Source organism: Oryza sativa, chromosome 5, assembly GCF_034140825.1.
Source record: "Oryza sativa Japonica Group chromosome 5, ASM3414082v1".
NCBI classification, from domain to species: Eukaryota; Viridiplantae; Streptophyta; class Magnoliopsida; order Poales; family Poaceae; genus Oryza; species Oryza sativa.
Genome location: NC_089039.1, coordinates 122,264 through 140,846, shown reverse-complemented (window position 1 = coordinate 140,846; position 18,583 = coordinate 122,264). Strand labels below are relative to the sequence as shown.

The following is an 18,583-nucleotide window of genomic DNA, read 5'->3' as shown; positions in this document are numbered from 1 at the left end:
AAACATTGTTGGTGGAAAAAAAATGAAACGGATTTCCTTAATAAAGCGTTATCGTAATATGTGGGTGATTTGTTGCAACGACGCATGTGGTGGCACTACGCCAGATCCTCACAGCTCTGACGGGATACCTGTGACGGGCAAATGATTTGGTCACTGATGACCATCACCTTTGACGGGTCATACGGGATGCCGTCATCAGTGAGGCATCCGGCCGCGGCCCGTCACGGGTATCCCCTCACCTGTGACGGGCTGAAAGGCAAAGCCGTCACAGGTGAGACAGTGATGGGTTTTCCAACCCGTCACTGGTATCCCCTCACCTGTGACGGGCCGCGGCATTATAAGCCGTCACAGGTGATGGGCCGCCACCTGTGACGGATTTGTTTTCCGGCCCATCACAGGTAGGTCGATACCTTCGACGGGAAACTCAATTGAAGCCCGTCAAAGTTATGACCAACACCTTTGACGGGTTTTTTTACCTAACCTGTTTGAGGTGTGTTGGGTCTATAAATACCCCCTAAACCGTCAACTGCTTTCCATCCCGACAAGTTCACTGTTCACAAATCGTTGGGAGGGCAGGGGGCGAATTTTTGCTAAAATTGAAGGTAAAACCCACATTATTCTCCATTCATTCTCGATCGATCATCATATATTTTTCTTCCTATGTTGTTGATTTCAGATGGATTGTAGTTGGATGTACCATGTTCATCGTTCGTCTACAGAGTATAGAGAGGGGGTCACTGAATTTGTCACATTTGCAGAGAATGACAGAAAAAGTAGGATGAGCATGTACATATTGTGTCCATGTAGGGACTATAAGAATGAAAAGATGAACCTTGATAGTTCAGAAGCGCATTCTCATTTGATAACGAATGGATTCATGAAGAAATATACATGCTGGACCAAGCATGGAGAGCAAGAGGCGCCTGATGCCGCAACTGAAGAAGTGTTGGATCAGGATGTAGAGAACACCGCCGCAGCTCGAGAAGGCATGTTCGTATCTTCTCCGTTAGGTGGAGAGACCATAGATTTGGACACTCAATGTCTATCTACAATGTTGCATGACATTGGAGACACAGAGGACAACGACAGAGATTTTGAGAAGTTTAGTAAGTTGATGGAAGATTGTTAGATGCCCTTGTATGATGGATGCAAGTCGAAGCACAACAAGTTGTCATGCGTGTTGGAACTCATGAAGCTTAAGGCTAGTAATGGCTGGTCCGACAAGAGTTTTACATAACTTCTTGAGTTGTTAAAGGACCTGTTGCCAGAGGGGAATAAATTACCGCATACGACATATGAAGCGAAGCAAGTATTATGTCCGTTGGGCCTGGAGGTCAGAAGAATTCATGCTTGTCCAAACGACTGCATTTTGTATTACAAGCAATACGCAGACTTGGATGTCTACCCTGTCTGTGGGGGCATCTAGATACAAACGAGTAAAGATTGAAGGTGAAGGAAGTAATTCAAAGAGGGGAGGCCCCGTTAAGGTGGTATGGTATCTCCCAATTGCGGAGCGCATGAAGAGAATGTTTGCGAATAAGGAACAAGCTAAGCTAGTGCGCTGGCATGCCGAAGAACGGAAAGTCGATAGTGAGCTGAGGCACCCAGCAGATTCAGTACAGTGGAGGACAATCGATAGGATTTACCAGGAATTCTCAAAGGACCTAAGAAACATGCGTTTCGCCATGTGTACGGACGTCATTAATCCATTTGGTGATTTGAGCAGTCGTCATAGTACATGGCCAGTTCTGCTTGTTAACTATAACCTTCCTCCCTGGTTGGGCTTCAAAAGAAAGTATATTATGCTTGCCATGCTCATTCAATGACTGAGACAACCTGGCAACGATATCGATGTGTTCCTTGAACGAGGTCAATTTACGCTAGAGCTTCACTGATGTGGTTGACTATGTCAATCGGTGTTTATGGGCCCACTAAGACAAGGAGTACATCATGTGCGCACACAACCAGGAGTAAGAGGACAATACCCTTCGTGTATATTGTTTTTGAAGTTAAGGTTCTTATTACTAACGCTACATAACCACCGCGTAAGCAACATTGGATTCTCTTAGCCATTGTACCTAAGTGGAGTAGGGTTACCTACCTTAAATCCAATAAGACGAAATATTATGATTTCATTGAAATCACCAAGGTCTTAAATATGGCTTGGGGCCCATATGTGGAAAAGGGTGGTAGGCACAAGGAGGGCAAGGACGAACTTTATCATAACCCCAAGTTTGCATGCGCACAACATATCGGAGACCAGTGTGGTTTCCACGTGTGCCACAACATGTTAACACTTCTAAGAGAGGTGAAAGATTTTGACCCTGAGGTTGTTGTTAATGGCAAATAAACTCATTTCAATACCAACATTACTATTCTATACGTGCTAACCTCTGATTTATTAAACAGAAAGGTAGAGATGGCTTGAAGATTTCACCCATCAATCCCCTTGCTATCAGAGGTGAAGTGTACGCCTTCATTCTTGCAGAAATAATGAACAAGAAAGGACGTTTTCACGTCAAATAGACTCGTGAACTGGGCTAGATGTGATGTCGTGAACAATACAGTTATATAATTTCTTGTGATGTAAAAAAAGTTGTTTTTTATGATTCTACATTATGAGTGCAATGTAATTTACTTTTATATGTGCAATATTTATGGTAGTTTGCTAAATTGTCATCAAATTTGATCAACTACGATTTACGTTGTACTATTCATTTGTTTTCTCCTTTTTTTTTCTAAATGACAGGTCGTGGAGGTCGAGGATATTATGGCTTTAATCCATTTGGTAAGTATATATGCGGTTCTATGAGCAATGACCGAAATTGTGGCATTCAAGGGTATGAATTTGCTGTGCAAAATTGTGGCATTTGAACTGCATATGTGAATGATGTCAAATCTTGAGATGGACCTGTGATGTTGGGGTCTGTGATGTTTGAGATGGATCTGTGATGTTATATTAGGGGGGTGACTGGAATTTACCTGTGATGTTTCTATGTTTCAGAGGGCATGGCTAGCAAATCCTGAGGCTAGCTAATATTTAGCATTTATTTTTTTCTAGAATTAACACATCAGTGACGGGTCGTAAAAAAAATCCATCAAAAGTAACCTCACCTCTGACGTCTGACGGACTCGCAAACATAGGCCCGTCAGAGGTGACCCACCTGTGACGGGCCTTTACTTTTGGGCCCATCACAGGTGTGCCACCTGTCACAGCTTCTATCTACCGGAGACCATCACCTGTGACGGCCTTTATTTGGAGGTCCGTCAGAGATGTGTCACCTGTGACGGGTCCTAATTGGTCCTAGGCTAGCGGAGACCAATACGTCTGACGGCCTTCTAGTAACTTGTCCGTCAAAGGTAGGTGTCATCTCTGACGGCCAGCCACCCGTCAAAGGTGACTGGACACACCAGTGACCACTGATCACTGACCAAGCCCAAAGCCGTCAAAGGTGAGGGTTTGGGCCCGTCACAGGTGACCTTGTCCAGTGTAGTGTGGGGCGCGTGGTGGGAACAGCGCAGGAGGCATGGGAAGCAGCGGGCGCCCGATTTTTCTGTCGCTGATCGGGCGCCCAATCGCTGGCATTTTCCAAATTAACTGGAAGATTTGCCAAATTTTTTTTTATTATTAGGTAGGTATAGATATAGATTAATTGGATTGGATCATACCATTAAACTTGAGGCAGCAAGTCTCTACTATTATAAAAATTAAAGATGTTTTTGCCAGTATTTTGATACGTCAGTAGGTTTTTAAGTTTGTTCGCTTTTAGAAATACAAATCCGTGTTTGAGTTGTATTTTAAGCTCGTTCGCTTTTGGAAATACAAAAGGAGTCGTATAAAAAATATCATTAAAAAAACCCGCACGCTAACTTGAGATGAAATACAGACTCTTGCAGTTATGATTTTCGAAAAAAAATATCTAAGTGAATTCCCACAGTGAATTTTACCCTAGCTAAACCGTATAACAACAATAAAATTAAAATAATATATACCCATTGCAATGCACGGATATTGTTTTTATAGTAACACATACGTTTTTGGACCTAGTCCGATCGAGGTAGCCAGTACCGTTCTCACGAGTTAATTATTGTCTTCATGGGCCAACCATAGAAAAAACATGGCAACACAGGGGATCTAGTCTCGATCGATCATCGTACGTGTTTCTTAATTCGTACTTATATGAGGAGCAGAATTCAGAGGGCAAGGACGCCACATGCTGATTGTGTGAATGCAATGCAATAGTACATGCATCAACACGAGCAAAATTTGGTATATGTGGTGCACTATTGTTGTGAACAATTAGTTTCATGTGCCTGAAAGCACCAGCATATACTACGACGTACACCTAATTAATTTACTAGCTTGACTTTATATATCCTTGGTATATATAGAGGCTGGATTATTAAAAATCCATTATCTAAAAAAATAATTTACTAGCAGACGTGAAAAGGGAAACTCTTTTCTTTCCTTAACAAGATATATCCCTTATTTTTATATGACATTCTCAGATAATTATAATTTTTCTTAAAAAAAACTAGCATGATAGATCAATATGAGATATGTTACTTCACAAACACATGTAAATTTAAATTCAATCTACACATATAGAAACAAAATAACAAATTTCAGTATGAATAGTACACACTTCACAGTTAATTTTTTTTCTACTTATACAAGTTAAATTTGCATGTATATAGAGTGATATATCACATATTGATCTATATTGTTATTTTTTGTTTTTTTTGATGATTTTATAGGTGATATCTACTACAAATATATATGCTTGGTAGGGGCATGCCCAAGTGTCCATTTTATGATGGGAATACTCCGAATTCTTGATTTAAACATCGCTCATCATACGGCTCTCAAACTTAATTAACGGAGGACACAAAGAAAAATCCATGGAGATAGGTACATAGAGGGAGCTATTTGCTAGAAGTAGACACCACCCGCCCTATGAAGAAAAAGTGACATATTCAATCCTACGTTTTTGTTTTTTTTTTCAACGGATGAAGTACTGTACTGGTCTGTATCGTATCTGCTCACAAAAGTTGGGACAGGGGAATGAAAAAGCCATCGGTGGAATCGGAGAAATTAATTCAATAAGTTAATATGCACATCTATAGAAAATTTAAGAAATGTTATCTATGAACGTTTAATTTCAAGAAATGCCATCGTGCAATTGATATATTTTGTCACCGAAATGCCACTGCCGTTAGGATTCCGTCCTCTCGCGCCGTTAAATACTCTATTCATCATAAGTATTTTAAGTTATTAATTAATTAAGACGACACTTGCGCACACTCACCCCTATGAACGCACACACGCACACCCTACCCCTATGAGCACCTCCAGAAGACTGGGCCGGTATATCTTGAGATTGACGAAGTCACCACAGACGCCTCGCTGTCGATGGGTACGTCACCTACCATTGAAAGAATAATTAGCCGTAAATGCGAGCACCCGTGTCAAATCTAGGATTTGAACCTGGGTAGGCTGGTTCCACCACAAGAAACCTAACCAGTTGAGCTATGCTCACTTCGCATTGTTCAAACTATAATTAAGACCCCAAACTGACGCATGTTATATATATATATATATTATTTATTTATTAAAATAATAAGAACAATAGTCCAGTTTACACCTACAGTGGCGAAGCCACCGGGGGTGCCGGGGTGGGCCTGGCACCCCCCATCCCCATGCGCTGCAAATTAACCCCCCGATGATTAGCCATCTAATCCATACAATTAACTCATTAGCTAGTTGCAAGTTGAGCCTATACATAACTGACCAATAGATTTTAGCTTTATGTGATTACCTGAGTTAATTAATGTAACTAAGCGATGTGGTTGCAAGTCTCCAAAACTAAAACGGATAAATAGAAATGATGTCTTGTCACTCATGTATTCAGTAAATTTGGTGCTATTTAGTTGCCTAATTTTAAAAAATGATTCTTTTATGTTATATTAATGTGCATTCGGACATACACCTTCCATCCTAAAATAAGTTGTTTTAGTTTTTTACATGAATCTAGAAGAATGTGTTGAAATATATCCAAAGTCATATCAACAATCAATTTATTTACATATTAGTGCAAATTAACCACAAAATTCAAATTATTATTATACGAGGGACGACTACGTATATTAGAGCGAACAAGAGGTGAGGTGAGGCCAACATGCCACTCAGCATGAACTGAGCCATCAAGATCCACACCGTTGTCTATCGAAGCGCTGGCGAGTTCTTACATTTCGTGGCTAGCACCCCTATTACTAAATTCTGGCTTCGCCAATGTACACCTATATATATCTTCGATACCCAATTAAAGTTAATTTAGTTAAGTGGAAGCTAATTAATTAAGTATGTACTATGTAATTTAACAGTGAAATAATTAAGTGTGATACCGGCCATCAAAGATAAACAGTAAACTAATTAATGCTCTAGAAAAAATGGTGTGATTATTATTTAGGCCTTGTTTAGTTGGGAAAAATTTTTGGGTTTGGTCACATGGGCGGACACATATTTGAAGTATTAAACGTAGTCTAATAACAAAACAAAAACTACAGATTCCACCAGAAAACTGCGAGACGAATTTATTAAGCTTAATTAATACGTTATTAGCAAATGTTTACTGTAACACCATATTATCAAATCATGGTGCAATTAGGCTTAAAAGATCCGTCTTGTAAATTGCTGGCGCGTACGCGTGTGCTAGGATCCCCATAATCCTTTACTTTGATTTAGGAAGAACAAGGTATACAGGCAGTCATTATTCCTCAAGAGATTTAAAATCCATTCCAGTCACAACAGATTTATATATGTTAATTACAACACAAACACAATAAAAACGTATTTATAATAAGATAGGAGGATCACATCTAGAAGAGAAATTGTGGCCCGGGCCGGCGTCCTTCCACTTCCAGTTCCAGCGAGGATCGGCCACTCGCAGCTCGCGCGATCCACAGCCACACTACGCCTACGCGCGCCGAGCAAGCACCTTGAGCGAACAACCTCGTATGTACCACTGCCACCCGCACCAGCATGCATCGCACTCACGGACCACAATCGTCTCCTCTTCTAGCTAGCTTGCTACCACAATCATGCATATACCAGTTTGCCTCTTTTTTTTTCTGGGGAAATAAATTAATTAGTTGGCCTTGAATTATCATCTTATCTGTCATGCTTGCTTTCCAACAAATAGATTCGGACTTGGCGATGCATCTTCTTGCGTGGCTTGTCTCCCGTCGGATGATGGTCGGAGCGCACGTGATGGCCGGAGTACAGAGTGAGAAGGGAGAGATTTTTGCTCCACTGATAACCGACCCGTTTTCTATTTTTTTCTGAGAGGACCAACCAGGACCTAGAACCAACCTGATGGACGGTAGAGACACGGCAAACACGTTGAACCTGAAACCGATGGCATCCACGAGATGACGGACGATAGAAACCTTGCAGTACTGATATTTTAAGTAGGTTAAGATTAAGATTAAGATAAAGATAAAAGAGCAAAGTATACTTTTAGTTAATTAAATTTATTAGTTGCCATGTCAATGGTTAGCAACACTTGATAATGACTACAAGAGCCGCCACCGGATCCACGCTAGAGGGAGGCGGTGAAGGAGGTGGAGCCTGACTGCCGAGGTTGCCCAGCTAGCCGCTGCCACCGTTGCCCGCTAGAGGAGAGGAGAGTAGGGGTGAAAATAATAGACTGGATAGGAGAGGTGTGAGAAGAGCGGGAGAGAGAGAGAGGAGATGAGGTGAAAAATTCGAAGTGCCTTAGAGGGAAAAGAGATAGGAGAGGAGAAAAAAAAAATCTATAGAGGAGGTATTTTCGCTTGCGGACCACTTAAGAAGTCTGCATGCAAAAATCTATTTTTGCATTCAGTTCTTTAAGATAATTGCATGTGTAAATAGGCTTATTTTTACATGCATCCACTTAATAGGTCTGCATGCGAAAATCGATTTTTGCATGCATACCTCTTAAGGAGCCACATGTGAAAATGGAGGTCGATTTTTGCATGTGAAAATGGAGGTAGATTGGTTGTGTCGAAAGCACAAATTTGACGAGCGTGGTTCTCCCAGCTGACCCAGGTTTTTTCCCCTCCTGCTACCCTCCCTGAGATTTTGTCGAAAACAGGCTGCAAGTTCATCTTCCGCAACCTCCCACGTACTAGGGGAAGCCCTAGGTATTTTAGAGGGAAATTTGCCCTCATCGCTGGAACACCATCAAGGACACCCGTCAAGTCAATGCTATCACATCTGATGGCCGCTACTGAGGATTTCTGAAGGTTGGTTACAAAGCGGTCCAAAATGTCCGCGAAAGCTTTTACATCGCCTTGGGTGGGATTAATGAAGATGACGACATTGTCCGCATACGTCAAGATCCGTAGTCGAGTCGTTCTACCCCGTAGCTTCGAAATTGCGCCTAGCTCTGTTTCCTTGGAAAGGATTCTTTGGAGGAAGCTAAATATTTATAGCTTTGACTAGAAAAAATGTCCGTGCGTTGCAATGAGTAAAGATTACGATATTAGAACTGAGCAATAAATTGAAACATTACGATCGCTATACATTATAATTGAAAAAGTTAATGAAAATCCTATCTTCCTATATAGTTGGTACCCACCAAGGAGAATTTACTGCTATAAAACAAGGCATGCAAGAAGCCACATCATCAATAACTCTAAGCCATCGGATCGCATTAGTACATAGTTATCAGTCGTTGGATCAAGAAGCTACTCATCCATCTAATTAATCATTGATTACTCATCCTGTCACCTCCCTTTAGATCATAATCACGCGTGACATTGTTATCCATTCTGCACATAATACTATGTTTTCTCCTCCCAAGTCTTCCAAGATAATGCAAACTTATCTCCTTTATTTAGTACAACTCAAATTATTGTATAAGATGTGAGTTTTGTTTTGTTACAAACAATTGAATAACATAGAGTAATTATGCATCATTAACCCAAACCAATTTTTGAAACAAGCTTGAGATAAAGCAAAGATGTGCAAACTACCCTAATTATGACGATATCCGAATTGTGCATGATAATAACTTTCGTATATCATAACAATATAAAATGTCGTTTTTTTTAAAAAAATAAAACATGAATTGTATTGTAATAGCAAAGGCTATATATGAAGCCACATTATCATTTATTTTATATATATATACAGATTAACATCTAATTATTCAAAACATTAATTTTATTTGACGATAAAACTAGCAAATCCCGCGGCAAGGCGCGGGGTGCCAACTAGTTCTTTCTTAGTTTTAGGCCAGAAGCTCATTCTTTCATTCCTTTTTAATCATACGCTAGTTCGCTACTCCTTTTTAGTCCTACGCTAGTCCGCTACCTCCCTCTGCTTGACCTTCCTCCTTCTGCCCATCTCGAATAGCCGACTACCGCCTTCAACCTCCCGAAGATAGTCCCGTACCCATACGATGCTGGAGCTGATCTTCTCCGTCAAATCCGGCCGAATGTTTCTTGATATCCAAAATTAGTTGAGAGCTTTTGATCCACCGATCGTTTCTTTCCCTTTTTCAAAAAATTAGAGCGTAAAACCCGGGATAAAAAAGACTAGGAAGATCGTGGAGATTAAATCCGACGAATTAAAGCCGAATCGAAAGGGAAAATCATGTAGAAAATGATAAGCGAGTAATGAGGAATTGATTTTTTAATCAACTGAAAGAAGAAACACGCGATTGATATGGTGGCGAAGGGGAGGCGCGCTGTGGAACAGATCGGTTGATCGGAAAAAAAACGGGGGGGCGCCAGCAGCGAGCACTCCCCCTCTCCCCTTAAGTCTTAACTACTATACTAGTTAATATAGTTAACACTAATGATAGTAACTAGGAAAGATTCTGGAGATATTTTGGAGATTTTTTTACTAACAGATTGAAAATATTTTAAGTTAGATTTGAAAACTTTCGATTTAAGTTTTAAATTTTATAGTCAAATTTTAAAAACTTTTAGCTCAGATTTAAAAACTTTCAACTTGATATTTGAAAACTTTCAACTCGAGAATCGAGATTCAAAAACATTCAAGTCCAGATTTGAAAAATTTGAAAACTTTCAAATCGAAATTTGAAAATTTTCAAATCGAGATTCGAAAACTTCCAAATCGAGATTTGAAAATTTTGAAAACTTTCGACTCGAGATTTGAAAACTTTCAAGTCAAGATTTAAAAACTTTCAAGTTCAGATTTGAAAATTTTCAACTCAAAATTTATAAACTTTCAAACTCAAAACATGCTAAAGATTAAAAAAAGTTAGAAAAAAGTGGGAAAGAAAAGGAAAAAAAGGTTAAAAAAGAAAAAAAAAGTGCGGAGAAGGCGCACGCGCCGGCGCAGGGTCTTCTGGGCCTGAAACGCGTGCCGCCGGCGCGCTCGCTAACTAGCATTCTCGAAAAAACAGATTGACACAAAAAAAATTGCAACAAATCGGTTTGAATCGGAAAAACCAGCGGCAAAAAAAACCAGGCTGCGTTTTTTTATTAGGTTCGGCCCGAGCGGCGGGGAGCCGGGGAGGCGCGCGGTGCATCGGTTTGGATCAGGAAAAACCACGGACATAAAAACCGGACAGAAACAACAACGGATCGGTTCGATTGGAAAAAAAACCAGCGAAAAAAAGGACGGTAAAAAGGACCCAGATTAAGAGGAAGCTTTGCAGAAAGTTTTTATTATTTTTATTTGGTAGGTATAGATATAGATTAATTGTATTGGACCATACCATTAAACCTGAGGCAGCAAGTATATATACGTTTGTGGACTAGTCCGAGCTAGCCGGCCAGTACCGTTCTCACGAGTTAATTATTTTCTTCATGGATACCATAGAAAAAACTTGGTGACACAGGGGATATCGATCGATCATCGTACGTGTTTGTTACTCCTAGTTTCTAAATGTTTAACACCGTTGACTTTTTTAAATATATTTGACCGTTCATTTTATTTAAAAACTTTTATGAAATGTGTAAAACTATATGTATACATGAAAGTATATTTAACAATAAATCAAATGATACGAAAAGAATTAATAATTACTTAAATTTTTTGAATAAGACGAACGGTCAAACATTTTTAAAAAAGTCAACGGCGTCAAATATTTTGAGATGGAGAGAATAATTCGTATCAAATTATATGTGGAGCAGAATTCAGAGGGCAAGGACGCCACATGCTGATTGTGTGAATAATGCAATGCAATAGTACATGCATCAACACGAGCTCAATTTGGTATATGTGGTGCACTATTGTTGTGAACAATTAGTTTCATGTGCCTGAAAGCACCAGCACTTCCGTTCAAAAAAAAGAAAGCACCAGCACATACTACGACGTACGTACACCTAATTAATTTACTAGCTTGACTCTATATATATAATAAAAATTCATTATAAAAAAAATAATCCCTCCAGTTTTTTTATATGACATTGGCTACTTCAAATTTATACTAGCCAACGTTATACATATATGCATGGAAGTAGTAATTTAGAAATGTGAAACTCTTTTCTTTCTTAACAAGATATATCCCTTATTTTTATATGCCATTCAGATAATTATAATTTTTTTTTGAAAAAACTAACATGATAGATCAATATGAGATATGTCGTTATTTCATAACCACATGCAAATTCAAATTCAACCTACACAAATAGGAAAAAACAACAAATTTCAGTACGAATAGTATACACTTCAGAGTTAATTTTTTTTATACTTATACAAGTTGAATTTGCATGTATGTAGAGTGATAAATCACATATTGATCTATGTTGTTGATTTTTTTTCCAAATTTTTTGATGATTTTATAGGTGGTATGCATAAAACGAGAAGATATCCCCTCGAAATGAAAATCCACCTCCCATGTGAATATCTACTACAAATATATATATATATATATATATATATATATATATATATATATATATATATATATATATATATATATATATATATATATATATATGCTTGGTTGGGGCATGCCCAAGTGTCCATTTTATGATGGGAATACTCCGAATTGCTGTTTCTTTCTTGATTTAAACATCGCCCAATCATATCGCTCTCAAACTTAATTAACGGAGGAAACAAAGAGAGGTCCATCGAGATAGGTACATAGAGGAAGCTGTTTGCTAGAAGTAGACACCATCCGTCCTATGAAGAAAATTTGATATATCATAATACAATGAATTTGAATATGTTTTTATCCAGATTCATTGTATTAGGTTTAATCACATTCAATCCTACATTGTTTTTTTACTTGAATTTGAATATGTTTTTATTCCGATTCATTGTATTAGGTTTAATCACATTCAATCCTACATTGTTTTTTTACTTGAATTTGAATATGTTTTTATTCAGATTAATTGTATTAGGTTTAATCACATTCAATCCTACATTGTTTTTTTACTACGGATGAATTACTAGTCTATATCATATCCTCCTCACAAAAGTTGGGACAGGGAAGTAAAAAAGCTGTCAGTGGAATCAGAGAAATTAATTCATTAAATTAATATGCACATCTATATATTTAGAGAAAATCCAAAGAAATGTCATTGGAAGCGTTCAATTTCAAGAAATGCCATCAACAAGTACATACATGTTCCATGAAATGTTATTGTACAAGCGATTTTGTCCTAGAAATGTCACCGCCGTTAGGTTCCCATGCATCCCGCACTATTCATCCTATATCATTTAACGGAGGGTTGCTAATAGAACCCTAACAGCGATGGCATTTTATGGAACTCACACTGGTTGATGGTATTTTTTTGGAATTGGGAGCTTGTCAGTGGTATTTCTTGGATTTTCACATCCATTTAAATTCAATTTCAAGAAGAGCACGTAGTACGTTTCGCTAATTATTGAATTCAAATTTTTGGAATTGATAACTTAAGTATTTTAGGTTATTAATTAATTATAAGACGACACTCCAATACATTTAATTACAACTAGGGTGCTATCCTATATATCTATAAAGTTCATCCCCACTAAATATAGTAGTGCTAATTTTCTCTTCTCTCATAAAGCCACATCACATAAATTGTTTTTAGCCTTTGGATAATTCATCAAGGGTGTAAATTGCATCTCTTCCCTAAAAGGCACACCATACAACTCAACCGTTTATAACCTATGGATAATTGATAAAAATTAAAAAAAATAAACATATGAAAAATAATTGTATATTAAGTAAGAAAGAAAAATTTGGAACTCATATCTACTATGTTCTCACACAATTCTCCTACAGCAACGAGCGAGGTACCCATCTAGTTCATTCTAATTTTTTGAATTGTTAAATATATTGCGCAAAATATAATTAAGACTCCAAATTGACGCAGTCTTATATATATTATTTATTTATTAAAATAATAAGAAAAATAGTCCAGTTTACACATATATATATATATAGTAAATTTGTTTGGTGCTCCATGGTGCCCGGACACCATTGTTGAAATTGAGTATATACCCAATTCAAATGAGTATAAAACTTTTTCAATTACTTAGGTATTAACATTAACTACTTTACTAACTAGTTTAAAGCAAGTTTGAATTGAATTTGAACTTGTTTTTGTTAGATTTTGATTCTAGGTATATAGCATCCATACATATAATTAGTTAGGTATGTAATCATGGATTGTGAAATAAAGTTAAATTTGAGTTGTTTTGTTGATAAGTATAGGTATGAATCAAATTATTATAACTAGGTATATACTCACAATTTAAAATATTTGAAAAATTTGAGTGATTTTGTGCATTAGATACCATGGTGCCATATATATATATATATATATATATATATATATATATATATATATATATATATATATATATATATATATATATATATATATATATATATATATATATATATATATATATATATATATATATATATATATATATATATGTTCGATACCCAATTAAAGTTAATTTAGTTAAGTGGAAGCTAATTAATTAAGTATCTATGTAATTTAACAGTGAAATAATTAATTGTGATACCGCCAATCAAAGATAAACAGTAAATTAATTAATGCTCTAGAAAAAAATCGTGTGATTATTATTTACAAATGAAGCAGTCGTCACATTTGTTGTTTGCAGGTGACGTAACGTGGATGTCTCTATAAGAATTGACTTGTCAAATTTGTAAGAACCACCTGACACCTGTCTAGCAACCTGCATATCGTCGTGGTCGTAGTCTAACTACGCTTGGGCCTAGTGTATACATGTAGGGAGATGGATTTTCATCCTCGGGAGGTGATATCATCTCGTTTTCTTATATGCTATTTATAGGTTATGAAAAATTATTAACATAATTAATATAAAATATATCATTTCACAAAAATACAAGACAAATACATTTTTTTACAAGTTAAAAGGAATAAAATAAATTGAAAATAGTTAACACATATTTATAATTATTTTTCTTACAATATATGTATATTATATCCGTATTAATAGACTATTATTTATATCCGTATTAATAAACTGAAAATAGTTAAATACATTTAGTGGTTAAATGTATTTATTTATTAATTAATTGAAATATTATTGATTAAAAATTAATATTAAAAATTTTGGGGAAAAAATATATTTTAGCGCGAATATTTTTCCAGGTAGCTAGACTAGCATTTTCGTAGGCGGCACATCATGCTCTCGTTCACCTAGGAAAATTGATCTTCCCAATCGGATCGGCCGGCTGCTGATTGTTTTCGCATGTCTTTGCCTACAGGTGGACTGGCCGTCCGCCTAGGAAGACCGTTTTCATCAGTGTAGAAAAATGGTGTCAAATTTTTTGAAAGAAAAATATTGATAAATGCATACGCAGTCCCTATATGGCTATATATATGGTGGTAAACTGGCATGTACACATGCTGTTGTGAGTAGTGATTAGCTAGGCGGCTATTAGCAGCAGCAACCAGTTCTTTTTGCGTATGATAGATGATGCAGAGTGCAGCTGGAGCAATGGAGCTGCTGGTGGCGTCGCAAGAAGCAGGCGGCGTTGTGGTGGTGGGCATGAACAGTGGCGACGCCGGAGAGCTGAGCTACGCCAACAACTCGGACATGCAGCGGACGATCGCTGCGGCGACGAGGAAGGAGCGGCAGGAGATGGCGGCGGCCGTTCGGCGCGGTCGGCGGCAGGCGAGAGCCATAGCCATCGCCGACCTCGGGTGCGCCACAGGGCCGAACGCGCTGCTGATGGCCGGCGACGCCGTTGAGGCCATGCTGGGCGACGCGGAGCGGCAGCAGGAGGCGGCGCCTGCAGAGTTCCACGTCTTCCTCAACGATCTCCCCAGCAACGACTTCAACAGCGTGTTCCGGCAGAAGCAGAAGCTGGTGGTGCCGAGCAATAATGCCAATAGCAGCCGGTGCCTGGTGTCGGCGTGGCCGGGGTCCTTCTACGGGCGCGTGTTCCCGGCGGATAGCCTGGACTACGTGGTGTCGTCGTCGAGCCTCCACTTCCTGTCTAGGGCACCCGCAGATGCGGCGCCCAACGAGGGGAGGATGTACGTGTCGGCGTCGTCGAGCTCGAGCTCCAGCTCCAGGGTGCTGCACGCCTACAGGGCTCAGTTCCAGGCCGACTTCCGCCTCTTCCTCTCCTGCCGCGCCGAGGAGGTCCGCCGCGGAGGCGTCCTCCTCCTCACCTTCGTGGCCAGGCGGGAGGCGGTGCCCTCGCCGCACGACTGCCACCTCTGGGACCTGCTCGCCGAGGCCGCCGCCGACGACAGGAGGCTCGTCGACTCCTTCGACGCGCCCTTCTATGGGCCCTGCCCGGAGGAGCTGAGGGAGGCCATCCGCGAGGAGGGGTCCTTCCAGGTGACGAGGATGGAGCTCTTCGAGGTGAGCCGCTCCCGCTCATGCCAATCCCAAGCAGATCTAGATCAGCTGGCGGCTCAGACAAGCAGCACCATCAGGGCGGTGGTTGAGCCTATGCTTGGACCACACTTCGGGTGGGACGCCATGGACGCCCTCTTCCGGAGGTACACCCACCTGCTCCACAATTACTACCGCCACAACAACGACCAGCTCACCAACGTCTTCCTCGCCTTGCACAAGATTTGACTTCATTCATCCCATCCTTCCTTCCTTCAACCATATATATATACCACATTCCCTACAGTATCAGTATGTATTACTGTATTTCCAAAACGTACCTACAATATATACCACGTGTCAGTTCTACGATATATATATACTACCCGGATAAAATGATAGTATCGTTTCTAAAATCGGGATACCAACTGTTTCATGTACTAGACAATATTTAAATTCAAAACTATTTAAGTGTATTTGTGTTTATGTATCTTCAAAATCAATCTTAAATAAAATTATTAGAACTAGTGAGTGGCTTTCTCTTGACAAATGTCTCTTTTCATGTACTATTCTATTTATTTAGAATGGCTATATATATTTAATATAAATATTAAATTAAACTTAAAAAAATAAAATATTATATATCCCGATACTACGATGCGATTAAACAATCCGATACTACTCACCTTCTACATGTTCAAAGTGTATAGTACAACTTCCATTCTAGCAGTATATTATATACTAGTATATATCTGTTCAAAGTGTATAGTACAACTTCTCTTCTAGATGTGATCCTCCTATCTTATTATAAATATGTTTTTATTGTGTTTGTGTTGTAATTAACATATATAAATCTGTTGTGACTGGAATGGATTTTAAACCTCTTGAGGGATAATGACTGCTTGTATACCTTGTTCTTCCTAAATCAAAGTAAAGGATTATGGGGGATCCTAGCACGCGCGTACGCACCAGCTGGACCCCGTCCCCGCATCCCTCTTTTTTCGCACTTTTTTGACGCGTTTTCTTCTCTTTTTTTCGCTTCTTCCTTTTTTTAATCTTTCGCATACCTCTTTATAAATGTAGAATTGAAAATTTTTAATTTTGACTTGAAAGTTTTTAAATTTTAGTTGAAAGTTTTCAAATTTGAGTTGAAAGTTTTTCAAATTTGAAATAAAAAGTTGAAAGTTTTTCAAATTTGACTTCAAAAAATTCAAAATTTTGAGTTGAAAGTTTTCAAATCACTAGTTGAAAGTTTTCAAATCTGAGTAGAAAGTTTTCAAATCTCGAGTTGAAAGTTTTCAAAACTCGAGTTGAAAGTTTTCAAATTTTATCTTGCAAATTTAAATTTCAAGTTGAAAATTTTCAAAGTTTGAGTTGAAAGATTTCAAAATTTGACTTGAAAGTTTAAATCTTAAGTTGAAAGTTTTCAAATCTGACTTGAATTTTTTCAATCTATTAGTAAAAAAATCTTCAAAAAAAGGACAATCTTATCTTAATTAGTGTCATTATCTAAAACTAACTTAGTTAGTTAGGCTTAACTACTCCCGTCTCTCGTGAAAACGCTCGCGACTTGCTGATCTCGCGCGTGCGCGCGAATTAGCCATCTCGACGTTTGTTACTCCTACTTGGTTCCTATACTGATTTGTATTTCGAAAAGGTTTTTTTTTGGAAGGACAAAACCTAGATATTACTGCGGAGAGAATTAAGCAGTTTGTATTAGAGGAGAAAATCGTTGTGGCTGATTTGGCCACGTCTTGCGATGCCCACAAAAATAGGAACAAATTGTGGTTCACATGGATGGTCCGCTAGTAGTATTTCTGCTTGCTTTTTGCTCATGGAAATTATTAAAGGACTAAGCAACTGGACATTTAAGGGGTGGTAACTAGCAAGCATGAAGCATGGGCTAACTCGAAGGGGCGCAGCTAATTCGCGCATAAGCGCCTCTATGTTAACTCGCGCGCACTACCACGTGGCACATACAGCGAATCCTCCCATCGCGCGATTAGCATAACGGTGATTATAGATCTAATTACGGTGCTACAGTAATTTCTCAATAAAAATAATTCATTTAAAAAATTCGAGTTGAAAGTTTTCAAATATTGACTTTAAATTTTTCAAAATACAATTTGAAAGTTTTCAAATCTGAGTTGAGAGTATTTCAATTTTGAGTTGAAAGTTTTGAATTTTGAGATGAAAATTTTGACTTTTGAGTAAAAGATCTTAAAATTTGAGTTGAAAGTTTTGAATTTTGATATCAAAGTTTTTATTTTTGAGATGAAAATTTTGAATTTTGATTTGGAAGTTTTCAAATTTTGAGTTGAATGTTTCAACAGTGAGTTGAAAGCTTTAAATTTTGAGATGAAATTTTTGAATTTTGAGTTGGAAGTTTTCAAATTTTTAGTTTAATGTTTTTCAACCGCAAGTTCAAAGTTTTTAATTTTGAGATGAAAATTTTGAATTTTGAGTTGGAAGTTTTCAAAATTTAAGTTGAATATTTTTCAACCGAAGTTGAAAGTTTTTAATTTTTGAGTTAAATGTTTTTAAATTTCAGGTTAACAATTTTATTTTTTTTGGGTATGACTTCTTTTTCTAGAGAGTTTTAAATTTTATGTATAGATTTTTCAAATTTGTAGTTGAAAAGGAAATAACCTTTATGTGAAAAAGAAAAAAGAATGATTCAGATCGTGATTATCAAAATCTAATTACGCTAGACATGATCTTATCTGATATCATGCGTACGTGCGCGTGTTTCTACCTTCCCGGTGTTGCGTGGTAGGCCGG

General features: G+C 38.0%; 1 protein-coding gene across 1 annotated transcript; it reads left to right on the top strand.

The window, feature by feature from the left end:
- Positions 1 to 14,239: 14,239 nt before the first annotated feature.
- LOC4337529 (probable jasmonic acid carboxyl methyltransferase 2) lies at positions 14,240 to 16,697 on the top strand. The gene has a single exon (XM_015784026.3). It carries the CDS (start codon positions 14,930 to 14,932, stop codon positions 16,049 to 16,051), a length of 1,122 nt encoding a protein of 373 aa, XP_015639512.1. The 5' UTR covers positions 14,240 to 14,929; the 3' UTR covers positions 16,052 to 16,697.
- Positions 16,698 to 18,583: the final 1,886 nt, after the last annotated feature.